At 47.3% G+C, this 27,949-nt stretch overlaps 2 protein-coding genes and 1 pseudogene across 3 annotated transcripts; 2 read left to right on the top strand and 1 right to left on the bottom strand.

Moving 5' to 3' along the window:
- Window positions 1-74: 74 nt before the first annotated feature.
- On the top strand, window positions 75-7,417 carry LOC140212823 (peptidoglycan recognition protein 1-like; annotated as a pseudogene).
- A 2,658-nt stretch (window positions 7,418-10,075) lies between these two features.
- On the bottom strand, window positions 10,076-16,577 carry LOC129385282 (uncharacterized). Its single transcript, XM_055071757.2, has 2 exons — window positions 13,538-16,577; window positions 10,076-11,527 (listed from the first exon to the last, which is right to left on the bottom strand). Exons 1-2 carry the CDS (start codon window positions 13,919-13,921, stop codon window positions 11,231-11,233), a joined length of 681 nt encoding a protein of 226 aa, XP_054927732.1. The 5' UTR covers window positions 13,922-16,577; the 3' UTR covers window positions 10,076-11,230.
- A 132-nt stretch (window positions 16,578-16,709) lies between these two features.
- On the top strand, window positions 16,710-25,731 carry LOC126533086 (uncharacterized). Of its 2 annotated transcripts, XM_050180307.3 has the most exons (4): window positions 16,710-19,102; window positions 20,695-20,916; window positions 24,410-24,622; window positions 25,425-25,731. In XM_050180307.3, the coding sequence occupies exons 1-4, from the start codon at window positions 18,707-18,709 to the stop codon at window positions 25,665-25,667; spliced, it is 1,074 nt and encodes a 357-aa protein (XP_050036264.2). In that variant the 5' UTR covers window positions 16,710-18,706; the 3' UTR covers window positions 25,668-25,731. The 2 variants fall into 2 exon arrangements, with proteins under 2 accessions (XP_050036264.2, XP_054927731.1); XM_055071756.2 differs by lacking the exon at window positions 20,695-20,916 and having other exon boundaries at window positions 16,711-19,102.
- The last annotated feature ends 2,218 nt before the right edge of the window (window positions 25,732-27,949 follow it).

The following is a 27,949-nucleotide window of genomic DNA, read 5'->3' as shown; positions in this document are numbered from 1 at the left end:
CTCCTCTGATCATCAGAAGCAGACAAGCTGAGTGAACCTCTGTTTATTTTTTAAGGGAATAGACACGGGATGCCATTCTTGACATCGTCAAAAGCCGCCATATTGTCACGTAGTAGAGACGGGGAATAATACTGTAAAAAATGTTAATGACGAAACTGACTTTTTATTGGGCGGACTTGTGCCCACAAAAGCAAGTTACACTGAAAGTGCAGCAATCGCGGTGAACACGGTCGGCGATCGTCGAAAATCTGGTCGGCCGGTCAGGTGCGTCGGTTTTTATACACGAGCCATCGAACTTTCCACAGTAATCGCTGGTGCCCGCGTGTCTTCCTGAAAGCTCACCATTCGCGTCGCGCATACATGCGATCAGATTACACAAGGTTCGGTGACAACAGAGAGCGGATAGAATCATCTATAACATTCCAGAAACTTCCGATACATGCAGGCGCGTCCCGCGCTGAGCGATAACATTTGTTAGACGGTGAAAAGCGCTCACTCGAAAAAGAAAAGTCCACGTGTCAATATTGTCAAATTCTGTAATGGCAGCATTTCGAGCCAATCAGAGGCGGTGTAGCAGTTCTCTGACCCAATCAGATCTCATAAAATGGCGAATTTGAGAAACAAAAAGGACTAAATTTGACAATATCCAGAAAAGCATTCACGAACAGGGGTTGGCGTTCTCATTTTCTTTTTGTTTCTTTTCGTGACACGCCGTACTTTAGACGCGGTTTACTCAAAAAGGAAATGTTTGACTATTTTCATTTTTTTTCGCAAGCCAGTTCTGCGGGACTGAGCAAGGGGGCGAACGATTTCTGAAAGATTACAAAAATATAGTTCACCTGAGAGTAGCACGAGAAAGAGAGAGACATGGAAAAGAGGAGATGTGGGGAGGTCAACTAGAAGAGCGTCCAGTTTGCTACCTTATACTGGGAGTAAGAGTACCACGAATTAAGCTACAAAGGAAACCTAAAGGAGTCTTTCTGAGAGAACCATTTGGGTTTCTTTTATAACCACTGGTGGACGACAATTTTACCCCTTCACTTTTTTGCGGTAATTATAATTATACATATGAAATATTTTTTTTTATTCTGTGAAAGTTGCATAACAACAGCTTTTCTTTGTTCGGTACTGCCTACTCTATTTACAATTGGTAGAACTTGCTACCGTTGACGTATGTCTCTTCTTGATTCGAGGGAAAGTACCCTATTGGTAATGGTGCAGATAGCGGGAGTTGGAGGGATGGCAGGGGTAATTGTAGATGTGTGAGAATGTTGCTAGAGGATTCTGGAGCAGAATCGACAATGGGCGTTTTGCTAACGTTGCTTATTGTCTTCATGCGTGATGGCTATCTGGCAGCTCATCCAGCTTCGTATGGCTACCCTGACTGGAACCAATGGGCTGTGGGCGGAGCATGGCGGCAACCTTGGCTCCTGGAACAGGGGGCCCGAGTGACGCTGGCTTGTTCGGGCATCGAGTTCGTGCCCCGCCACGCCTGGGGTGCCAGGCCACCCAAAGAATGGGAAAGGCTGAAGGTTCAACCTGTACCACGCGTCTTCGTGCACCACACAGCTGGAGGAGAATGCTTCAACCCGTGGGGACGTGCTCAGAGAAGATGCGGTACATTCAACACTACCACCAAGATACAAAAGGTACACTGGCCATTTTTTTTAAATGAGAAAGCATAATATGGCTCATGAGGCGGGAAATCCGCCGCAGTTGTCGGCGTTGGCGTGAGCAGCAGTAGTCCAAAACGAAATCGAACCATCGACCTTTGTTGGGAGTCGAACCAAGGACCTTTGGTGTTAATTAAGGCGAAGTTTCTTAAGGCACAGTTATTTGATATAGAGTTAATTAAGGCACTCGAACCCCCCACGACCTTTGGTGGGAGTCGCACCCACGCCCTTTGGTGTTAAATAGAACGAAGTTAATTAAGGCACAGTGAATTAAGGTAGAGTTAATTAAGGCACTCGAACCCACAACAGTCGCCCCCTCGACATTTTGTGGGAGCCGTACCCACGCCATTTGGTGTTAAATAGAACGAATTAGGGCACAGTGAATTAAGGTACAATTAATTAAGGCACTCGAATCCACGACCTTTGTCGGGAGTGGGTTGTCGCTCATATCACCACCCTGTTAACGTTTTGCAGGCTGGGAGGACATTGCCTACAGCTTCCTCATCGGAGGCGACGGCCGCGTGTACGTGGCACGGGGCTGGGATGCCATCGGCGCCCACACCAAGGGACACAACAAGGACGCGCTTTCCATGGCCTTCTTCGGTAAGGTCCCTCTATAATTTCCAAGGTAGCGCCATCTGCCGCGCGCGCCACCTAGGAAGTTCCTGTAGCAGACGGCGCCCACGCTAAACCGCGGCGCCGCGGCATTCGTGAGGTGAAAAAATATCTGCATACGCGCGGAAATAAAACCTTCTGGTGCCTGACTGTGGCGAAAAACGAAAGAAGGACCCGAACTGCTAAATTTAGTCCTTTAATTTCAAATAAGTGCTCCAAGAAAATAGCTCAAGAGAGCGTAATGAAGGCTTTATCGCCTCAATTCCGCGTGTTTACATTTCGTTCGTTTGCGCTCAATCGCGGCGCGAGCCTTGGTGATTGCTTACGCTTAATCCCGTATGCTCTGTGATATCTTTTGCATGTAAGTGTGCTGCGTACACATAGCGGTTGCATTGAACGAAGAAGTCGTGTAAAAATGAAGGCTGACAGTCGCTTGGACCGGAAAACTTTCGACATAACGTCGCTCAAACGTGCGATTCTCAAAGCGCGCGACCCTCACGGCAACTAAACAACATCCTGTGTGTTTGTGGAAACGAGTGCGCCAACAGTCTTCTTGTCGGTGAGTGTGTCTGTCGTGTAGCGATTACACGACGACTGCTGTGTCTTGTGGTTCAATGCTACGAGCCAGTGCAACTGTCGTGACATGATGAAGAGGTGGTATGGATCGTGTCAGCGTGTCTCCTCGATCGTGTTCGGGCTGCCAGCGCGATCTGATCTCGCGGCACACCAACATCGAGCGTAGTGTGTGCGCGTGTGCAAATGTGGTTGACTGTTCTCGTGAACCGTGCGACGTCACCGCGTAAACTCGAATCATGACGCGCATTGTTGTGTTTATCCCTTTTCGCCTCCGTGCACCGCTAAATCCCCGTGAGAATTAGAGGGCCCTTATACGAAACGCACGCGGATTGACCCAGCTATTACAGCACTGTGTTTTGCTGGCAATCCGCGTATCGCTTGTGGCGTTTTTCTTGTGTTCATTTGCAGTTGTGTGTTTTTCATCAGTAAAATGGCATTGCCGATTACTGAAACATCTTCGAGTGTAAGGGAAACTTGGAAGGAACGAGCTCGCAGCTGTATGTAATGTACTTTGATATACTGTATTACGCTTTATTATTTGACGGCCAGTAGCTGTGGCTATGCAGTATTCGTATTTAAAAACAGAGTAATGCAGGCACTTAGCAATATATTTATTCACATATGCAATGCACAAAATACGATTAGGGTATTGGAAATTACATTTTGGACATGTTGTAAAGCGCAGTTAACAACGCGCGCACAAACACAGGAAAGTGTAAAAGTAGAATTCGCTGCTGAATTTTATTTTTTATCGCACGTAACGCAATGCGGATATTTGTCAGCGAGTTAATGCGTTTCTGCCCCACTATTTACTTGCATGCTAGGTCATACTGCACTTGCTAAGTCAACGGGCTCGTGATGCACTAAAATCAGTAATCTCCACAAACTTCGGCCGTCAACATTCAAGCGCGCGAATGAAATAATACTGCAGCTCTGCACTCACAGGTGTATACTTTCTCTTGCACCTTCCTATCGCTCTACGTTACTTTCCTCGCATAGTCGTGCAGTTACCGACGGTTCAGTCTTTCCGTCCATTTCTATGCAACCAGAATTACCTTCTGGTTAGGTTTTGTTTGCTGCGCGGGTTGCAAAATAACTTCTTGTCGTCCTCCGTCTGATCTCGGCACCCATCCGCACAGCAACAAGGCATTTCGGTCCTTCGCATTCTAGGTCATGCCGATCTATTCAGCGGGCTCACAGCGAACTAAAATAAATAATCTCCACAAACTTCGGCCCTCAACATTCATGCACGCGAGTGAAATACTATCACCGCTCGACACACGCACGTGTATACTTTCTATGGCACCTTTGTATCGTTGTATGTTACTTGCCTCGCATAGTCGTGCTGTTACCGACGGTTCAAAGTCCGTCCGTGCAATTCTGTGTAACCATACTTTTCGTCTGGTTAGGTTCTGGTTGCCGCGCGCGATGCAAAATAACATCTTGCCATCCTTCGTCCGGTTTCGGCACCCAACCGCACTGCAACAAGGCATTTCGGACCTCCCGGAACGAAATTATCGCAGCGATGTGAAAAGCACAACAGGCGAAACGCGCGCTCTTCGCCCGGCGCGCAGGAACTTTCATGGCGGCAAAGGGGCGGAGCAAGGTCACATGTCACCGATCAGCCTATCGCAGGCGTTGTCGGCTGGATCAAAGCCTGGCGGTACTTTTAAATGATTGAGGGACTTTATTCTTCGGCGACTTCTCGCGCCACCTGCCGACGCCCCGTGCGATCGGGACGCTTGACAGGCTCCTGCAGTGCGGTGTCGCCCTGGTACGGTCACACTATATATGTCGTTCCTGTATTCTTCACATAAGAAAGCCTAGAGCATTGGCCGCACGTACAGTGTGGCGAAAGGTTGAACTCAACAATTCTGTAGACTTGGCTTAGTGGCTGTAAAAATGCAGTTATACTGGCTAGTTGGTTATGCTCAACAATTTGTAGACTTAGCTTGGTGGCGGTAACAATACTAACAATTCCGCCAACTGTGCTTGTGCCCAGAACGATAGGGACGCTTGCCTTGTTGCGCGTTGGTTTTGTAGCATTTCTGATCCCTTTACGGTACCTTGCAATGACGCAGTGCAGTTGACAGATAAACAATGATTGTCGCGGTCACGCTGAACCGGAGCTGTAAAAGCGAGCAAGATGTCACATTTTTCTGAGTATGTGACGGATATAAAAATTGTAATGATATGTCTTATATATAGGGTGTCCCATCTAACGTTATAAGCAAGCTGTTCAAAGGAAAAAAAAAAGATTAAGAATGAATATAGGGCAAGGTACGATTTTATGAGCGACAGTGTTGGTTTGTCAAACCTCTGACGACAAAACACCGCAGGTCTTGTAATCGTATCTTGCAGCTTAACTTTTTAATATTTCTTCTTCAAAAACCTTGGGTAACGGTAGCTGGGACACACAGTATAAGTAAACAATGAATTCAATAGAAACACTTTAGTTAATTGGTTTCAAACGTAGGCCTTTTGGTTCGGAATGTGGCATTTCATTCGTCATCGGGACATTAATTAGCGAAATGTACCCGCAAACATTATATAATGCATCGTGAACAGAGTGAGTGTCACAGCTGTTAACGTACCCGCCGTGGTTGCTTATATTTAATGGATTTGGTGTTGTGCTGTTCAGCACGAGATCGCGGGATCAAATCCCTGGTGCAAAAACAGTCCTGTACTTAGAACTAGGTGATGTTCAAGGAACCCCAGGTGGTCAAAGCTAAACCGTAGTCCCCCACTAAGGCGTGCCTCATAATCAAAGCGTGGCTCTGGCACGTAAAACGGCGTAATTGTTTTTTTTTACAGCTGTTAGCTAGCGTCGCAAATCAGTGCAAAGAAGCGTAAAGAGCCGAGGCTTTCGCCCGTGATGTCTTCGCAGTTCCCGGTTCCTTATTTTGCAGAGACGTGTGTAAGCATGCTGTGCCGCCCGGCCCAAGAGAACTGACCCTTGATGAAGCCTGTTTACAAACAATTGCGGATGATTGAAGCACACTACACGGTCAGAGGGCCCTTCCTTAGCCGCATTAAGCCACCATGAAGCTGTTTTTCACGTAGTGTATCTCCAGCAATTCGCTTAAGTTCTGCCTGTTTCCTGTCTATAAGTCGGAGATGTAAAGTCGGAACTTTGCATAGTTGAAGGGAATACGTCCTGTTGCTCCGTGTGATCGTTGTTTTGCGCCGCTTGTTCGCATTCCACTTGTGTAGTGGTCAGCAGCCTAGACATTTGCATGATCACTTTAGTCCTGCCACGCCCTGGTACTTTCGCGGTGCAGTAAAACCAAGAGTTGTTGTAAATAAAAGAAAATATTCACGGAACACTCTTTCAGAAAAAGTAATGACAAGGCTGACGCGTCCAGCAACGCGAACGGTACGGCTTTAACTTTGTTTATTTTTGCTGTAGGGCGCATATGTATTACCTAACTATGGAAAGACTTGCTCTTTATGCCTTGTCTGCTTAGTATGATTTTTGTTCATTTGCATACATGCACAAGTGTTGCGTTCTTACTGCGAATAATAACTCGACTGAGTAAGTTGTGTCACAACGATAACATCAATCAATCAATCAATCAATCAATCAATCAATCAATCAATCAATCAATCAATCAATCAATCAATCAATCAATCAATCAATCAATCAATCAATCAATCAATCAATCAATCAATCAATCAATCAATCAATCAATCAATCAATCAATCAATCAATCAATCAATCAATCCTTGATTTCGGCAGGGCAAGATCAGTCCCAACTACAGCCTGCACGGTCACCGAGACGCCACCTGCACACTCAGTCCTGGGGACACGCTGTACGCCTTCATCAGTCGGTGGAGGCATTTCCGTGGGAGACTGCAGACATACATCTGCTGAAGTGACCTGCGTTAAACAGTCTTGGGCCATTGGTACATGATCGCAGCTGTGGCTGCTTCTACTCCTTCTCTTACCCGCTAGTCTTTCGCGAGCCTTTCTGTCCCTCAATCTCTACGCCTTATATTCCCGATAGTCTTCTTCGTCATCTTCAACAAATGCTTCAGGGAGGAGGGAGAAATTTACTTATCAGAGCGAGAAAAAAAATTGAATGATCGTCTGTGGTCCCTGTGTTCGCGCAGTCATTCCGTTAATGATTTGACTTATGAAAATATTAGGTCTCTGTCAAACGTATACGGGTTGCGTTTTGAGCGGCCGTCAGGCTTCAGGCTGTTTAAGAGAATTTCTGTTGTATGAAATAAATTTGAACGTCTTGGGGAATAAAAAGTACTCTCGTATACTCGACATCCAGAGGTCTGGAGTCTGCGGAGCGGCAAGGGAACCGCACCACACAGCCGAACCAACAAGGCGCGTTGATGTAGCCTGCATACTTTTGACAAAGGCTGTAGATGTATGGTACATACGGTGTAGTATTGTGCCAGGTGGCCTTCGCTAGCTGGAACAGATCTTCTGGGGCAGGCAGGGTAATTCTGTCGCATCAGGTGCACTTAAAGAGGCGAACATTATTTGCACGACAAATCGCTGTTTGATGTTAGCTAATTAATAAAGCTTTACTGATTTAGTTTGTAATTATTTACTTCAGTGCGCCTGTACTAATTACGGAATATAAGCTGAGGATTACAATGAAGTAGCGTTAATTGAACGGAAATAATGTGCTCGACACGAGGATTAGTGTGCCGTGTACTCCCTGAAGGGGCTGTACTAATTACGGAATATAAGCTGAGGATTACAATGAAGTAGCGTTATTTGAACGGAAATAATGTGCTCGACACGAGGATTAGTGTGCCGTGTACTCCCTGAAGGGGCTGGATCTCCCGCTCCTGAGTACAGGGACCAACTGTTAACCTACAACGAAATCACCAAGCACTATTACTTAGGGCGCAGGGCATTCCCGCTGCCACATCCCAAATTAAATAGGCCGCAGGCGGTTACATTAAGGCTTCTGCAGACACGAACGTACCCTAACCCGGTCATCATGAATAAAATTAATCTGGACTGCGGGGTTTCAGTCTATTGTAGTAAGTGTGGGGGTTTGCTCGATTTACAACACATGCTGTGGCGCTGCTTGGCGTTGGCCGGTGATGGTTCTCGAGGTGAACAGTGGTGGCAGCGGATGCTGCACAGTGAAGTGCTGGCGGACCAACTCAGGGCTGTCCAGAGGGCCCATGTGATGGCAGAGGTTCTCGGCCTCTCTGTACCGACAAGGGAGCGGCCCGCATCAGTCCCAGACTGATGCCTCAGGACCTAAATAAACTTCATACCATACCAGTCTAGAGAAGCACGTCCTCAAATTATGTGGTGACGTGCATTGTTGTACCAGTTAACACTTATCAGCACAATGAAAAAAAAGTAAGCCAGTGCACAGAGAGTTATAACGAAATGAAAAAAAACAAAAAAAAAAAACAGAATGAAGTCATAGGGGAACTTAGTTATGTTTAACTGAAATGTACAAATAACAAGACAACTTGCCGTAGGCATTCACATTATGCATTACGCGTGCGGTGCTTTACCAATTACGCTACCGCGGCGGCCATGCTCCGTTGCCCTTTTGTGAGTGCGTGCGTGCTCAACGCGATCCCTGAGTGCGTTAGTCAGTGCCACTCAAGGACATGGCAGCAGATGTGGAACGTGCTTCTTAACTGCAGGCTTCACGTTGTATACTTAAGTTTAGGAGCAGGCAATTGGCCAATGAAAGCTCGTATGCTACCTCAGGGTATCGAGGCTGCGACTGAACATGGTTTATACCCATGGTTGTAGGTACAGCAAGTTCGACACGTGGCCGCGAGTCGAACCTGCTACCTCGTGGCTCAGCAGCAACGTCATAGCCACTGTGGCATCGCGCTATACTCAAATAAGAATAGCGGGGCAGAGTGGTGGCTGAATAACACAAGCACAGAATACTTCGAGGCGTCTTCTTGCTAGTTCGGCACGCCAAAAACATCAGCAATAAGAGGAGGCTATCTCGACACTGCATACGCGGCCAGTCGAGCAGTTCTGCAGAGGCCTCTGTAGCGGGTCGAACGAAGCACGCCTAGCCTCGCCGCCGCCGTTCGACGCGGCGCCGGCCCCGTCGACGCGCCGCAGCAACGTGCGCCGCCGCAATCTCTATCGACTCGTACAGCTTCGTGGCGCATGCGAAGCAAACCGCAATCACGGGACCGGCGCAGAGCATCGGTACGCTCAGTGGCCTGGTATCACCGTCCCACGCAACCACCAGGAAGTACCTGAAGGCGTTCGGGAATACCTGCGACAGAAATCCGTGACGCCGAATAGGCTGTGCGGTAAAGGCGGAGAACGGCATTGATGCGGTTAGCATTCTTAAGGTACCTGACGCACTTTCCGGGGTCTGAGTGCCTATCTGTTTATCTGCGTGTATAATCGTTGTTCCGCCAACTTGGGTCACTGGGAAGACCGTGGTGTAATCGGCAGTGCAAAGGGCTGCTGTGTCGAGGATACAGGGTTCGAAACCAACCGTCGGAACAACTTGAGTCTCTGGGTAAGTAGCGCTGGGTACGTGCCGCAGTTCAATGAACTTCTTTCATGTCAATTTGGCAACTGGCAACAGTGTGCAGCAGGGTAACTGGGTAAGGGCAGAACTCGCATGGGGGGGGGGGGGGCATCTTCGACGTCAACAAGGTATTTGTCACTGGGTATACGTGCCGCTGTTCAATGAATTTCTCTGGCGCCAACTTGGTCTCTGCGCATGCGCCGTTCTCCATGGCAACAAAATAAAACGCCACCTAAATATTATCCTGCGTTAGGCGGAACCGAACCCACGTCCCGTGCATTCAGACAATCATCTCTAAATATTATTCGCACACGCTACGCACGTGGACTTCGTGGCGGCGCCGCCAGATGGCATAGCTTGTCCAGAGAAGTGACGCGAGCGAGGAGAAAGGCTGCACACACGCTTCATAAGTGACGCGTTTCGTCGGTGGCACCACGGCGTGTGTCGCTATGTATATGTTACTTCAGTGCTGATCGCGCTATCATCGGCATTCATTGTGAGACGGGTCCCGCGGGAATTTTATCTCAGGGACTTCAAAACTACCGAGTGTGAGACTGTACCTTTGAAAATGATAGAATCCTCGCTGCAATTTTCGCTAAAGAGCGAAAATTTTGGCAACCTTAATGGTGCTGGTTTGTCCCATGGCCGGCACCCTTACCCTTAGAGGGCAAGATCGAATTGATCATGCAGACAAACGAGGTTCCTTTTTTTTATTTGGCGAGATTGTTGACAAGTAAACGCGACGACAGGGAAACTTCGTGAAAACAAAATTTCATAGCTATCACTCCCCACAAGGACTGAACCATCATCAGCGCGGAGTTTCCTATATGATGCCCACGGGAGCTGTAAGCACGAAACATAGACACTTAAGACTGCTTACGCGTACGAATGCTAAAACATTATGCAGTTTGTAGACCTCGTAACGTCATTAGCGAACTCATTTTACAGTCATGGCGTGGCGCAACCTCCTCCTCATTGGATAACCCTTCACGTGGCCAATGACGCACGCACCAGGCCACACCTTTAATGAGCCAGACCAGTGGAGCCGCCGTGGCGTAGAGGGCGCGTGTCTCGCGCCCAGGAGCCCCGAGTTCGATTCTCACCCAGATCGAAATGTAGCAAATTTTCTTTTCAAGGCCATTACTTTGTTTCCAGGAACGCCCCTGAGAAATTTAACATGTTTTTACTCCTTGCGCCGTCGGCCAATTTTGGTACCATCTTGCGGCCCGCCGACGCCCACGGATTTTCGCGTGATGTGACATACAATGCTTTCGCATTAAAACAAACAAGGCGACAGCAATATGTCACGCAGCCAGCCTTGGCAAGGGAATTCTCCGTGAAGCCATCCTCCTCGCTTCCTTTTGTCTCGCAGCATTGGCCCAGCAAGCGACCTCTACGAAAAAGTGTATTGGCCGAGAACATCTGGTTCCCGGTAGTTCACGATCACGTGTTTGGCCGATACGTCTTGGCTTCAACCGTGTTGCGCGATCCTTTCTTTTAACTTCTCCTCCCTCCGTGGATGTAAATGTTGGTTGTTCAGCCAACGATGGATTGATGGTTGGTGCACGGCTTTGTGCGATCATCATGCTTATGGCTTCAGATCTTGTGACTTCAAAATACTATCTGCCATCATTGGCTTACATTTTCAAGCAATCCTGCTTTGCTAAACGCAGAAAGCAATTTCAGACTGTGCGCACATTCGCAATAATTGGAAATTGTTGCACTTGTATCGCCATATTTTGGCGCAATATGGGCGATTCGCAGAGTCCCAAAACAGTTTGAAGCAAGGACTAATTTTTGGCTAATTGATGCACTGGTATAGTTCCACGATCCAGTGGTTACCTATAGTATTCTTAGAAGGAATCTCTATAGTGGTGATAAACCAAGCTGGGTCACGTGGCTTACGTAGCAGCTCATGGAGTGCGGCAGGAGGCAGCAGACAACGACGACGAAAGGGGCCGGGATGAACACCGCCACCACGATGATGTAGAAGAGGAGGAGGTGCAGGTTGACACGCAGCGAACCCAGGAACCCAACTATGGACGCGAGCAGGTTCGCAGCGAGGAACGCATGGGCCCGCCATTTCAGCCAGCACACCAGTCCGACGGGCAGCAAGACGTGCCCGCGGGCCGCTTCTTCGCTCCACCAGTTCAGCGACGTCTCCTGTGCACGAAGCGAAAAAAAATAGAGCTGCTCACTTGAAGAGAAGATCATTTAATTGGAAGTATCGCCTTGTCCGTCGTACATGTTCCTCTTTTAGTCCGTGTCTTCGTAGCGCTCTTCAAGTATGCAAAACCAACTCGCCCACATCAAGCTTCTGTCGCTCGAGGTGCTCCAATAGTTGAACTATTGAATGAAGTACGAGTACTCGAGAACGACGACCTTCAAATATCGAATAAAATGTATTCCTATTTCTAAAGGATGCAAATTACAGAGGTTACGGTAAGTCCATTTGCGAAATAAGAGGCTGACATACATTACATGATACATGTAACGGCGTTTAAAGCTGGACGTTCAGTTAAGTGAGGAGTTTGTTTATGAGAGAAGAATCTGAAGGCAATGCGTTATTGCGGGATGACTGGGAAACATTGAAAATAAGTTATCTTCTCCACGCATTTCCTCAAGAACAGGTGCCTCAGTGCTACAAGCGCAGCTCTCCAGCAGCAGAATGATTCGAAACCGTCCGTATTTGCATCCGTCTTTCTCCTTTTAAGCCAAGTAAGTGCTGTTATTTCACATGCTCGAACGGAGGCGAATATTCTACAATTTCAAATAGTGAATTAATTCTCTTATGGAAAATGTGTCGAATAGGGAGCACTGTTGGATTTGCTTTAAGCAATTTCGAATGTTCGCGCATCCCAAGCAGAAAAGAAAAGTTAAACGATGTGGTTTAGTGTCCAGAAACTACACAATATAGGTTATGCGGGACGCTTTGCTGTAGGTCTCCGGGTACCGACACGTCAGAGCGACGCAGTACGCAAGGTCTTTGGGCAAAGATATACCAGGCGTCTCCCAACGCTGTCGTCACGAGGAGCGGTGCCAGTGGCGCTGCAGGCGCCACCCGTCGTCGGCGCACGAGCTGAGACCAACTGGAAAAAGTCGGCGTTAGTAAGCACCCAGCGAAATTTAGATAAAGTGGGGTAATAGTTACTGACCGTTGCACTCCGACCAGTGGGCACAACACACTGCAGCGCTGCAGAAACGCTATAGTGCGTCTATACAGTGTGCGTGGGCACAGCGCTCGATGATGCCGGAAGAGGCCGGCAGACAATCCCTGGGGATTACCCAGAGGGAAATGTGGCGCCACCGTCTATGCGAGTTCTCTAAAGAGTGCCATGCCGTCATGGGAATGATCGTATATGGGTGTGCGGGGCTCGTGTTGGATGGTGTCGTATACGCGGCTTCGTCTAAAACGTGGAAATGGCTACACAAATAACGCGTTCTTAAAATAAAGTCAGTGTAAAAGGTTTTCGTTCATCCATATTACATCTCGCAAGGAAGTTTCCTCACTTATAATGCATGATTAAGCGAAGAAAAGCAAAATGAAACAAGTTGTTCCAAAGCGAGAGCGAATCCTGTCGTCTGTCCTCCAACTTTAGCGGCAAGCTGATACTTCTTACGTTTCATATAATTTTACATCAAATAACAAGTCCTCATAATTAAACAACCTTTGTGTAATAATAAAGCTAAAACAGCTTTTTTCCTGCTGTTTGAGTAGGAACTGAATCATTGTGACGGTGCTAGCTACGCGCGTCTTCAAGGCTCTCCGAGAACAATGCCAATCCGAAGTCACAGTATACCTACCGATAAGGGTTGATAAGGGTCGGATCTAGCCAGATAAGGTTGATGACAACTGATAAGTGTCGGATCTAGTCCGATAAAGTTGATAACGACGGATAAATGTTGATAAACTTTATACTGGTCGGATCAAGTTTCATAACATTGATGATGACACTGGGTTCCATGCAGATGAGTAAGTGGCACAATGCTTATGCATACTTAGACAACACCCAGAGGGGTTCCTGCGTGAATTTTCGCTAATGCAATAAATGAGCATCACAAAGACTTGGGCCTAACGGTACTACGCGCCATAGAAGGGTCGTCATCTTTAGTGCGACTGGGTAAATATTGTGAATGTACCGGAGCTTATGACACAGAAATCGCATTACTCACCACCCGATACATGTAGACCGCAGAGGAGACGCCGATGACCAGTGATCCAATGAGCAGGCATATCTGGTAGAGCGCGGCATGGATCAGCTGAATGACTACTTGTTCGTCGTAGTATTCTTCCAACTCCCCTTCGTCGGCGTTGTGGTTCGCCGCTTCCACCGCTTCCTCAGGTTCTTGCAAGAATCCGTCAGCATTATTCACAATCGCACCGTCGTCGAACGCGGGCGCAGGCATCTCTTCGTCGTTGTCTTCCAATGACTCTTCGTCGGCGGCGTTGTGGTTAGCGATGGCTGCCTTCATCGCATCTTCTTGTTCTTGCAGCCCTTCGTTGATGTTCAGATTTACGATCGCGGTGTCTACTTCGTCGGGCGCCGGTGCAGGCATGTCGTTATCATTCGATTTGCTGATATCTTGACGACTAGCGTCTAAGAAATGGCTGTTGTCCCAAGCCGTCCACCTCCTTCGACCCTGGCGTTCCGCTTCTTCCTGTCAAAGCACATTCATGATGATGACGATGATGTCCTCCGAAATGGCATACACCCACTGTGGAGGCTAAGCTGCAAATCTGTACTGCGACGCATGACACCAGTCAGTCGTACATCTGTGGAACGTCCCTTTATTCCACGTTTAGCTCGGAACCTGCTCAAAGCTGGGGTCGCTCATAGCAGGAGCATCACGAGCCGAGTGAGGTCCGCTTCTTGCTGGTGATGATAATACCACAATTGGGTGGGAGTACGAAAAGAAAAATTAAATAAATTGATATACAAAGGAAACCAATCGTAAGTGCGAAGCAACCTTATCGGGAATGCCTGCTGAACGATTAGCCTTCCCCTCTAAGGGAGGTGTCACCGTGACGCGGCCATGACGTCTTCCCGGCGTGTGGCGCTTCTACTCCGGCAGTGGCCGCACTACTCCCTTTGGTCGACCGCGCCTGCCCCTCTTTTGGGGCAGCCGACCTCCGGTTTCGCTCGGTTGTTACCTTTCGAGGGCCGCCGAGATCTGCTGGACGGCCTGGGCTTGGACCTCGTGATCGTAGCACCTCGTTGCGGCTACCGAGCCACGGCGAGATCGTTTTCATCGTTGCAGCTTGGTGTGGATTCTTGGCACAGTCCCAAAGGATGTGAGCTGCAGTGGCTCTTTCCTTTCGGCACACACAACACAGGTCACTCACATAAACACTCGGACACACGTGCCTCATCAGCACCGGGATGAATAAAGACCCCGTCTGAAGTTGTCGGTATAGCACCGCTTCCTTACGGGTCAAGCCCGTATGAGGTGGCGGCATAGTCCTTCTCTCTAGTCTGTACCACTTCACAATTTTGTTGCTTGCTTTCTCACTACCACGACGGGTCGACCGCAGTAGCGGCGGTACGGTTGGTTAGCCCTCACGCCGCCGCGTTCACCGTCTCGTTGTGGTTTGCGTTGCCGCGATCCGACATGAAGTGGTTTCCGGCGCACATGGCCAGTGATGTGTCCGATCGTAAGGGAAATAAAGAAATGTGCAACAGACGCGCGGCTGTGACTGCACTTCGCCGCCAGCATATGTGTCTCACTTTCGCCATGCATTGTAACATGCGAATAGGGCGCATCTTTTTATAGAATCACGGCAGGCCAAAATTAATCCGGAGGCCCTCGCTACGGTGCACCTCATAATCAGATCGAAGTTTTGGCACGTAAAACCCCAGAATTTAGTTTTCCTTTAGAGTGCGCCTTTCTGTCACCGACCTAGGTCGGTCTCGAAGATGGTGCTGCGGCACAAAGCGTCTCAAAGCGGTAGCTGCCACAGAAAATCACAGGGAAAACTGACGCGAGCTTCCTTCTGTAAGTACATAGTTGCTATGTGACGCGACCTTGTATATCCGACGAGATGCCGGCAAACCCAGCCGCAGTAGATACGCATGTTAATGTGCGCGGAGCGGAGATGGCCTTTTTGACGCGAGAAATAAGAACAATTAATAGCAGTTATACGAAGCAACACGTCGCTCCTCTTGTCAAACCTAGTACTGCACCTCCTAAAGTGCTCTATCTTTACGTTACTTCCAGTAGTAAAGTGAGTTATGACATTATTTTTGGTTTGCGCGCTGTGTTTAAGAGGAAGCTTGAGCTCCGGCCCAACTCCGACGCGGCCTATTCAAATACATGTAAAACGCAAGAACGCTTTTATGAGATAACCCCAGGACCGATTTTAATGAAATTTGTTGCATTTGAGAGAGAAAGCTAAATTCTAGTTACTGTTTTAATTGGAAGCGGAATTTTGATTAAGGGCTTGAATTTTGTTACAAAAATTTTCAAAAATACGGAAGTTAAAAAAAAATATAGAAGCACGAAGCTTAAAAATTCATAGCTCTGCATACAGAACAGATATCGCGGTTCTGTGAACGGAATCCATTAGACCATTGAAAGCGCACAAATTTAATATGTAATTTTACATCTTACGTGAATTTGTTACGTTGTTCACAAAGGTTCTGCAAAAGCTGTATTTCCATGTTATTAAACTTTTTTGACATTCATGTGTAACGTATCAATTTTGTCCGCTTTGGTTGTACTATTAGATAAATTTCACAGAATTGCATTATCATTTTTCGTTGATGAGTTACAGAGTTGTAAACATGATAGTTTCGTCTTTTGCAAATTTTAGATTGTCGCCAATTTTTAATAAAAAATTCACAACCTAAATAAAAAATTCGAGAGCAACTGTCTTTAGATTTTAAGTTTTTATTTTCAATACAACAAACCTCGTCAACTTTGGTGCAGTGGTTGCAGAGAAAAACGAATTCTCCTTTTACATGTTTTCAGATAGGAGCACCCGAGCTAAAGCTTCCTCTTAAGATTATTTGTTCTTGTCGCTTCTAGTCGGAACATTCGAATGCACAAATATTGATACATTCTTACAGGGGGCACTGGCCTTCACCGAGCCACTTCCTAACGCTTTTTTCTCGCGTCTCTGACATCGCGTCATGCATATTTTTGTACGTGTGATATCAAGCAAACTCTGACTTTGTCAGTAACATTGAAACTGAGTCTCCGTATGAGGATTGAAGCTTTAGAGCACAACAAGACGAGCACGACAAGTAGGCACAAAGCACACGAACGCTGATGCAAGCGCCGGTTAACAATAGAATCACAGAGAAAGAATGTCAGAACTGTTGGTTGGACAATAAATCGAGGGCAATAAAAACACAGCAGTGAAAAGCTTCGTGTTCGCCTCGTGGATACTGCAAGCTCTTATGCGTCGCAGTTCCAGCAACCGCTCGAACTGCAGACAAGTGGGACGCTCTGATCTGGAATGAAATTGAAGAAAGCACACGATGACAACGCGTGTGACATTAAAACCCCTTAAACTTCGTGAAGTAACAACACTCTCCTCCTGCGCCTTCACTCCTCCTCGTTTCTCTTCTCTTTCACGCTCCCTACCCGACCGTGGCGCCGCCTACACTGCTCGAGCGTAGCAACGGTGCCAACATGCGCTCCTCGCCACTCCGTAGACGCTTCTCGAGCAAAAATGGCGCTGATGCACGGCGCAAGGGCCCACGTGATGCTATTAGGCCAATAGCGACGCGGCGTCGGCCTCGGCCAGAGCGCGGGAAGAGGAGGCGGCATTCTTCAAAGCGTGCCGTTACTTTACGAAGTTTAATTAAGGGACTTTATGGGACATGTAGCCGCGGACCAAGCGGGGACTTCCTCGCTTGTGTCAGCGCTCGTGTGTTTTGTGTCTACTTACCGTGCTCGTCATGTTGCGAGCTGAAAGCTTCAGTCATGCCATACCAACATGCCCGCACGGCGATGTTGGGGAACCATATGAAGATAACGCTACTGAAAGGGCTAAACGCGTTGATATGTGAGGTGCTGAAAGCTGAGCTGCACAATACGATATCTGACCTTATTGCGCATAGGAAACTTGAGTGCGCCATGGTTTAGATTGTGCTCCACTATGGACTAGTTTGTGTCGAGCCACTATATCCCTGCCGTTGCTAAAGCATGGGCAATATTTTTCAGAGTTGACGTTATTAGTCTCCTTCCTCATGCAACTTCACGAGCAGTGGTGACTTACGCCGAGAAAGCAGGACTTAGTGCTTATCCACTGATCCCCGTTCCACATTTACACGCAACTCAGCATTGACTGAAGCGAAACGAAAGTTGTACAATGTTCAGAAAAAAATAATGCTTGGTTGCTAGATAATAGACATAAACAAACAATCACAAGTTGTCCGCACAAGAAAAATATAATGTCAATAAAAAATAACGCTACGCACAAATTTGGATGGCAGAGAAAACAAATATTGGGAGACAGACGCCTCAGGTACATGACAGTAGAAGCTACCATACGCGGCGTAGAGTTAGATTTGGGTTTGTACTAAATATATTTTCATGTTCCTAAAACCTTGTTTAGGAAACCTTGTTTAAACCAACAACCGAGGGTTGTTGGTTTAAGAAATGCGGAGTTCAATACGTAAATTTTTTGCGTGCCATCAATTTCGCGCAATTATCATGACGATTATCATGTTCCGCTTTGTACAATGCCCCGTTTGGATGAATAATGTTCATTAAAAAAAGCATTTACTTGGCTGTCCTTGTATTATCACAATCATGAAAAATTAAAAATTCATCTCTCTAAAACATTTATGAACTCCAGCTGACTCTTGGCCAATGCCCCTTCGGCTACCATGAGGTTTATTACAAAATTTGCTTTTCATGCTTTTAAGATTATAAAAAAGATGTTTAGAGGAGGAAAAAAAAGAAAAAAGAAACGCGGACTAGTTCAACACGACAACGCAGGCAATGTGGTGCGCCCGTAGCGGGTGCTGCCGTCTTGAATTATTCCGCGTTTTTTATTTCTTTTCTGCAACTAAATATATATATTTTTCGTACCCTGAGGTCCAGCTTTGACTGGTAGACAGAACGCGATGGGCGGCGAGGCACGACGCGGCGTTCTGGACTGAGGACGGCGCCAGCCTGGGGGTGACCATTGTCGTCTGCTCTTTAAATAACGTTGTTTTTTTTTTCTCTCTCTCGTTCACTGAATACCGACTCGCCCAAAGATACACACGTTTGAGGTTATCGTCGTTGTCGTCGTCATCATCATCATCGTCACGAGTGTTCTGTAGTGGGCAAGTGGCCATTATTTTTGGAGCAAGCAAGCGACAGCGGCCCCTGCCATTCCCGGGGCGCATGGCCGCTCTTGGCCTGTCCCGGAGTCCCGAGGGAGACGGGGTGGAGGAGACCATGGCTGTTCCGATCTCCGAGAAGGACGAGCACGAGTCGGACGACGCCAGCGGGGGCTGGATACTGCTCGAGGACGTCGCCGAGGTCGCGGGCGAAGCTGCGCTGCAGAGACGGCGCAGGGGCGAGGCGGCGGATGACGTCAGCACCGGAGACCGGAAGCAGCAGCGCCCCGGTGCGCCCGAAGAGCGGCACACGTTTGACGTCATCGTGCGCGGCGGATACTGCGACCTGTCGCGGAACAAGCTTGGCCCGGAGAACGACTTGTGGGTGGTCGACCTGGACCTCGCCGTCTGCGTCCCTATGGTTGTTGTTGCAGTTGTAGCTGCGGCCTACATCGTGAGCGTGAGTATAGACGCGTGCGGAAAGCGCACGTTAAAAGGCCAACTGCAACGAAATTTCACTTCGGCTAAATTGGTTATAAATGGGTAATCGGCACTATTCAAACACACTTGGCAAACCTGTAGGGTTAGTAATTGTATAATTTTATTACCCGCCCAGGTAGGCTGTCGGCTATGAGGTCCGGGATTCGACGACATGTTTTGCGAAGCCTTAGCAGCCTAACATTGTACGACTGAAAGCACTTTTGTGTTGTATCGCGTTTTGAACTACCACTTCCCTCTAGATTGTGGTATGGCCGCGAGGAAAAATAAATAAATAAATAAGTAAATAAACAAATAAATAAATAAATTAGCAACACTAATTTAGTTTAGTCCGCACTAATCCCCTTACTTCTGTGTGCTTACGTTAGGAAATCATGGCCAGGATAATGTAATATTTATAATGCTGTAGACAACTTGCATTGAAGCTTTCTGTACAGTCGACAGCAGCGCCAGAACACACAGCCTAGGAAGTGGTAGAAGCGGAACTGGCGCGTGATAAACGTTCGCTGTGACATTTCAGATCGTTTATCACAAAGCAAGAGTGAGCGAGTCCTTGAAAACGTCCGACTGTGTATGCTTTCTGTCAAGATTAGAAACCAGAGTTTCACGAGATTTAGCTCGGCCATAGCATTTCCTACGAAAAATTACTAGGGAAAACTGTGGGTGCTCCAAGCAGGGCGGTTCAGCGAGCATGGGAATGACTTTTCCGGGAATTTTGAAATTCCGCGATGTTGTCGAATTCACCATCTTCCCAGCTCTGATTGGCCCTGAGGGCAGCCACGGCCTCTCTGATTGGCTCAAAGTGCTGCAATTATGAAATTAGACAACATTGCGAAATTTGACCATGTTCAGAATTTTACCTACACGATTGGTACGTGGATTTGCCTAAACTTGGTCCTTTAATTTACTTTACTTGGCCCTGTTACTTTGCCAGTTGATGATTTTCAGCAACATTCCGCGCTACAAATACCACAATTTGCAATGTTTACGCACGTGTGCAAATACTATAATGTCCTCACTGCGTTTAAATCCTTTGACTGCTTCGAAATTTAGAACGATAAACCGCAGTAAACAAGGCCACAAGAAATTCTTTAGCTACAAGAATGAAGATTAGACAAATTTATGTATTGACCATTATTTTCATGGGGGCTGAACAATGGCGGCTCCAGGGTTCCCCGTAGTAATTTTTCTAGAGGACTCTATGAGCTCGGCAAAGCTCGGTGCGTAACATTCAAACGGACGATGAGCTTTGCTGCTTTTTAACGTTGCCTCGTTTTCTTCGCATCCCTAGCGGCCAAAGCCGGGCAATGCTGGTGTGTAGAGAAATTTCATACGGACGCCCACCGTATGGGCGTCCGTATGAACGTGTCTTACTCCTTTTGGCCGTTCGCCAGTAGTCTGCACGGCGTTGTAAGGGGACACAACGTTCGATCACAAAGGAGCCCTTACACTTCACCGGCCGAGGACACATTTTCGCCAGTGCTCGTGGAAATGCTCGTGAGGTTAGCGCTGTGAGCGACAACGCATCTCGACGCATTGGTTTCGCACGGGAAGTCGGTCCTCTTCCGGGCCATGAGCGCTCCGGAGGTGCCGGCTCTGCTCCTGGCCAGGTTGCTGGCCTACGGCTGCGCGTCCAACGCCGTGTCCTGGTCCAAGCCGCACCGCGTCGACAACCACGAGCGCTGCGGGGCGCTGTACTTCAAGTTGTGCCTGCGCGCGTTTGCGTTGCTCGCCTGCTGCGGCGTCGACGTGTTCCTGCTGTCTCACGGCGTCCCGGTGAGTTTGACGAGGTTTTGATTCGTTTTGGGCGCACGCAATAATCTTGAAGCATTCGCTGTGAATTAATGAGTGAGTTTCCATTTTTTGCTTATGTGGGGCGTTCGTATTTTTTTAGAATATACAGAAATATTAAAAATCACCTGTTAGCACAAGTCGAGTCTGAGCTGCATTACTCGAAGAGGTGGGCTTTACCTGCCCGAGAAAAGGAAACGCTTACTGGAACAATGAACACATTTTCACATATGAGGTTTTAATTAGAACGTTACGGTATGTACTGCAATTTGTGAATTGTAACTGGCGAGTTCGCTACCTGCAGTATCCACAGGGAACGAATTTTGAGGATGTCACCAGTTTCTAGATGTCCATTCCCAAAGTGTGCGACGAATACAAATTATTTTTGTGTTTCACTTAAGAAAATGGCGTTTCGTTAATAAAGTATGTGGAGCAGCAGGGCATTGTTCAACGCAAGTTTGACGGCTCATGCCTCGGGTGGGTCATGTAATACGTATAGCCGATTTTTTATGTGTTGTAAGAATGCAGTCTAGGGCGGCAGAGAACTAGGTGATGTGATGAATTAGGAAAGTCGCAGGCAAAGGATGAGTTTGCTGCCGCAAGTCAGGCGCAATTGGAGATCGCTGGGAGAGGCCCTCGTCCTGCAGTGGACATCGGTCAGGCTGCGTGGTGCCGCCGCTGGTGCTGCGCGAATTGGCCTTCAGGGTTGCCAACAACCTCGGATATTTTTTCTCTCAAAGCCCAGTGTTTCGACCTGACCTTGTTAGGTCAGGTTGGGGCAGCCATCTCTCAGGTCTGGATAGCCATTTGATGTTAGGGCAGCCATGTCTCTCGGATTGAGGCCTAACTGCTCATAGGGTCACCAGATAGGGTCAACAGGAGAACGGCCCCTATCAAAGAAAGCACAAATGGGAGTGTCACAGCTTGCCCGAAATTGCGAAATCAAGTGGAAAAATATTGAATGGCCCGATGAAAATGGTCGTCACTAAAATTTAACTACACTTTGCGCAACAAAGGTTTTGGATTAGTTAACCAACAGAAAATTTTGCTAAGGCAACAAATATGAAAAACCAGTCATGCTCACTGCCTACCACGCCGCCTTGCGCCGAACAGTGATGTTGATTGCTTTTCGGTTGCTACCCTCGTTTTCGACCAAGGTTACGATTACGAATCAAGGAGGCTGCCTCTTTTTACGGTATTCTTAACCGGAACGAACGCTCAAGGCCTCCTGAAAATTTTATTACGGCAAATGAATAATACCACGGGAAGATGGGTTCACTGTCACAAAAACTAACGGAAAGATGAATTATAACAATAACTACTTAATGGGGCAAGCTTGGCCAAAAAAAATCAAAGAATAACAAAGTGGATAGATAGATAGATAGATAGATAGATAGATAGATAGATAGATAGATAGATAGATAGATAGATAGATAGATAGATAGATAGAGAGAGAGAGAGAGAGAGATAGAGAGAGAGAGAGAGAGAGAGAGAGAGAGAGAGAGAGAGAGAGAGAGAGAGAGAGAGAGAGAGAGGGAGAGGGGGTATCCCGCTTGACATAGAACAGGTGTTGCAAGAGAAATAATGACAAAGCCGCCGCCACATGCGTGAACGCTTGTCTTATGCGGGCGCTACAGTGATCGCGATGTCGACCCACGATTCATTCCGATAAAAACAGTATCCTTAAATGTACTAATTTAAGAAGTTTGAGTCGCGTAAAAAAATTCGGTAAATAGAGGATCTATTCTATTGATATTGCGGGTGTTAGTTTATGTGGTTACTGAAATATTTTCGCGCGACCCCTCAAGATGAACGTTTGTGTTGTTTCGGTCGCTCTATATACTACACCAAAGACCCCTTTATCCGCGGCGCGGCCAGCAATGTGATTGTGAGCCCAGAAAACCTTCCGGTCGCCCATGTTTGGCACGAATGTAAACCCCGGGGAAAAGAGATTGCGCGTTGTACCGCAGTCAACCACGACTTTATTTTTTTCGCGCGTTCAAATAAACAAAACAAACCTCGTACCTCGAGCTAGTGTGTGTAACATGTCTTGCACAGTTGGGACTAAGATTGATGCGCAAAAATACGGTGTAACTGAGGATTGAAAGTGTTCGACAGCTTGCACAAACAAACACACTGCTCACCCCTGCACGCATACACCTCCTTCGTGGCCTCCTCCCTCCGCCCTGTCTACATTGTGGCGACCATCCCAACGGCCCGCGTGCCCTCTGGGGCTGCTTTCCCTCCCCCACTTCTCCTACCATACCCCACTGAACTGGGCACACGCAACGCTGAACTACGCCGCCAGTGAGACCCTGGACTGAGGGTTTTCAATTCTCTTACTGCAATAAAATTAAGTGTTCTCTCTTTCTTGAGGGTCCAGTATTAAGTGAGCCATTGGAACTTGCTGCTAAGTTTATTAAACGCTAACACGAGTACAGATTCATTTGCAGGTGTTGCGCTTCAACTGTTCGGGCTCACTCCTCTGGGGTCATTTTTGTTCCGAGCTGTTTCGCTACTCTAGCGTAAAGAGATGGAACTTCACTGACGCGTTCAATTTCAAGCATTGCCGTTACCCGCTAAATTTAGTGGCAGGTTCTGGAGGGCTCAGCCAGAACTCTCTCGGGAAGGACGTGCGTAAAGCACGGATGAAGGAAATGAACTAGGGGGAGCATTACGTCTCCCAGCCAGCCTCGGCAAACCAACTCTCCATGAAGCCTTTCCTTCCGCTTTTTCCGCCGAAAAGTCGGCCCAACACGTGAATGCTGAGACTGAGCGCAGTGGCCGAAAATATTTGGTTTCCGGTGGTTTTTAAACAATCCGCATTTGTTCGGTTACTCTCCCACGGCTCTGTCCACAGAGCTTTCTACAAAATTTGCTAGAGAGAACTCTAGCCCCGCTATCGTTCAGCTAGCACATGAATGACGGTTAGTACATGTACTTGTCTGATCTTCGTGCTTGTGACTTCAAACGTTCTTGCGGATTTATTTACTGTAATTTCTATCTGCCTTTATTGTCCTAAATTTGGAACCAATCCTATATTTCTAAGCGCAGAAGGACTTATATGGCTCTACACAACGTGCAGAATTATTGAGAATTGTGACATTTACAACGCCATACTTCGCTGAAGTTAACAATTTCCGCTCACAAGTCCATTTGACGCTGGAAGGACGAAGTTTAGCCCGCTCCATATACTAATCATCATCATTCCCATTGCTGGCTGAACTGCCACGTTTCCAGCTCCCATAAACGCTAGCGCAAGAGTTCCCTCTAGTAAGTTTTGTTGGAAACTCCATGGCGGCCTGCAGAGCGGGAGCACTAAAACTTACCGCACGCTCTGCGACGTTACGACCACGTGTTCGGCCAACTCGTTTGACTTTAATCTTGCTGCGCAGAGCTCTCTCCTAGTCTTTTCCTACCTGCAAGGTGTAAACGCTCGAAGGGTATTGAAACACCATTCTGCTTGTTGTGTTCGCAGGAGTTGCTCGAGCGCTTCAACACGACGGCCAGGCTGTTAGTGGGCGTGACAGACGGCGACTGCTCGACTTGTGCATCGTCCGACGGCGGCCCGATACCGGCTTCATGCACGGCGGTGCCGTTTAAGAAATTGATTGCAGACGAGTCCTACGTGCGCATTTTCTTGCGCCTCTACGATGTGCTGGCCACGCCAGGGTACAACGAGCTCATCGAGGTGCGAAGCGCCGGAAATCTTAAAGCTAACGTTTCAGTTTTAAAGCGTCATCGCATCAACCAACTTTCAATACCGAAATAATGCTGCCAGGAAAATTTCCACGACAGCTCGTTTAGTCCGGCAGCACGTTACAAAAAGTAAAAAGAAATTAAGCTCGTTAAACGAGGCAAAAATTATTTGACGTTTGGGAACCCATGCAGGTTTTTTGTTGATAATGTAGTGGACACAGCGTTGTAGTCAGTTATAAACCAACACGACCGCCGCCGCCTCCTTCGCCGCCGCCACCGCCACCGCCACCACCGCCACCGCCACCACCACTTAGTTCTTTAATTGGTAAAGATCGGCCGCATTGCATTCTAAACGTGCTCAAGATAGAACTTGCCAAGTTTCGATGACTCTTACCATGCCACAAACAGACGCATACGAGAAGAGAAATATGAAATTCGTGACGTCTCACCAACGTACCGGCACTGAGGCTTTAGATTGAAATTAAAAAAAAATATGACAGACATTTAGTCTTCTAATAACCTACCTCCTACAGCCAAATTAACGAAATTATAGTGGCAAAAGAACACTTTCTCAGTCCAAACTGATTAGTGTTACTCGATCCTTATTCTGTTTACTGCGACGTACTTTTCGCGCAAAGGACAATGAAAATAAAACGCACCAAAGTGTGCGCAACGTTCGACGTCCGTTTTATTTTAATTCTCCATTGTGTGAAAAGTACGTACCAACTAGCCTCAATCGAATCTTTCTCTCCGGTGTCTTCTTAACTTTGTCCCGTGGCGCGCTTCACTTGCAGAAGGCCCAGCAGATGGGACTGCTGCACTGCCCGAAATGCGTCGTGGTCCTCTACGCAACTTTCACGTGCACCGTGACGATCGCCCTCGTCCTGGCCCTCCTGGTGGTCGTTTTGCAGGCCAAGTCCGCGAGCGCCAAGGTCACCTCCACCTGGAACATCTGCTGGCAGCGGCACCGGAGCAAAGGACTCGTTCGCTTCTGCAGGGAGATGCCGCGTCTGCTCTCGCGCTGCCTGCTCGACTGACGATAGAAAAAAGAAAAGACAGGCACACCGACTAATAAATTTAACACGTTTTGCCTACTAACAAGTGCATTTGAATATATCTTGAGTCTTAACCGCATTGCTCATTGGTGTAAAACTCCCCTGACATGTCCGTCGTTTCTAATGCATGTGTTTCCTTAAGCGATTGTATGAGACCTAGGCCGGAATAACGCAAAACCATTCCAATCTGTTTTCATTCCATATTTGCCGTTAGCCCTCTGTAATAGGTCAAAATGGCTCCAGGCCAGCCCTTAAGGACTGGAACCGAGTCATTTCGACCTATCACGGAAGGCTAATGGAGGCCTTGGAATAAAAGCAGATTGGAATGGTTTTAGGTTATTCCGGCCCTAATGCTGCTAATTGTATAATTGTGCATCTTTCATGTGATCAAGCGCAACTATATCTGGCGAACCGCGGGTTTATAAAAAGATTGTTGTAGAACTCTCTTAAACAATTTCGCTGCAAGATTACTATATTCCACAAAACGTTCAGTGTTTATAAAAAAAATCGCTTCCTTTGTTCTGTTGGCCTTCTGCACTAAATGGAATGGCACTCTGCTCTATAGTTGCTTCAAGAATGAACTACGAAACAAAATGCTTATGAAGTTTATCCATGATACGCATTCACGTAAGTGTGGATAGGATGGCGGTACAATTGTACAATTGTACATCATAGAGTCCACGGGCGACACTCCTGCGGTTAAGTCTTTCTTAGAGTACGAAGATAGTTAAATATTTAAATGCACCAGAAAATTTAGGCTTGGTGGAATGCGCCACAGTCCTATTGCAAAGGGAACGCTCATGCCATACTGATCATTAGCATTTGAGCGAGTCTGAAAAACCGGCCATCGACTGGGTGTGTATACTAGTGTAATTAATTTTGCCTTAAGCTGGATGTAAGTAAAAGAACGTAACATTATTGGTGACGGTATTACAACCGCACACATGGCCAAAACATCGAGTGTCTTGCCATAAAATTGCAAGACCCTCCAGAGTTGGTTGGTTGAAAAAATTTATTAAGGTTCTGCAAGGCGCGTGTTAGCACACAGCGGGTGACTCCCACGTCGGGACCGTCAGTGCGGGGGGTGAAAATTAATTCACAGTGTTCCTTTGCCACGTGTCTCATAAGCGCTGCCTTGAGTTTGGACGTGAAGGCCCGTAAGTGATAGCGCCTTCTACCAAGTGCAGTTACACAGCAAGCATAGCGCGGGAAGAACGATCGACAAAGACTAGACAGGACGATCGTCCCTACCCGCGCTATGCTTCCTGTGTAACTATGTATTACCAACCAGCCCAAGCCTATACTCTTCTGAATACCAAGTGTATTTGCAGTGTAACGACGACAAGAAAAATAACAGCAGGGTCACGTCGGCGGTTAGCTGTCCCAGTCCCGATTTTTCTATGGGGACTTCTTGTACAACCTGTAAGAGGTTGCACTGTACAAATTTAAATACTTTCCTTAGATAGTGCCTCAGCGCATTTGTTCGTTTTAATTTATACTTATTAACAATGCAGTTATGATCTGGGTATTGTCATATTTCCGACGTATTTTGTCTGATTCAATGTGTTTAGAATATTAGAGTGGATTTTTAAAGTAGTTATGTTGTTCCTGATTGGGATATCTGGGCACTAATTTTAGTGGAGGTCCGTGCGTCTGAGGGAAAATTATATTTTGCCTCTTGACTTCAGGGTAGGAAGGCCTATAGGTAGCCATCAATGCCTTCAGCAACAACTTGAAAGAGAAACACACACATTGTCATAAATAAATCAATGCCCAAACAAACAAACAAACAAACAAACAGACAGACAGACAGACAGACAGACAGACAGACAGACAGACAGACAGACAGACAGACAGACAGACAGACAGACAGACAGACAGACAGACAGACAGACAGAGACAGACAGACAGACAGACAGACAGACAGACAGACAGACAGACAGACACAGACAGACAGACAGACAGACAGACAGACAGACAGACAGACAGACAGACAGACAGACAGACAGACAGACAGACAGATAGACAGACAGACAGACAGACAAATATGAGGTGTCAATTTCACCCTGTAGGACTAACCGTTCAAGTGGATATGCGCTGTGGCGTTGAAGATGATTTCTAACGTTAATATATTTACCACTACAAATACTGCTATTTCCCCCCTTTTTTATTCCTCTATACCGCCCGCTTCTTGGCCGATACCCCGTTGTGGGTATGTGCAAATGTCTGGACTGGCATGATCGTTATCGACGTCAAAGGTCGCC

This window comes from Dermacentor andersoni, chromosome 7 (genome assembly GCF_023375885.2).
Source record: "Dermacentor andersoni chromosome 7, qqDerAnde1_hic_scaffold, whole genome shotgun sequence".
In the NCBI taxonomy this organism is placed as follows: domain Eukaryota; kingdom Metazoa; phylum Arthropoda; class Arachnida; order Ixodida; family Ixodidae; genus Dermacentor; species Dermacentor andersoni.
This window is presented reverse-complemented; position numbering and strand designations above follow the sequence as displayed.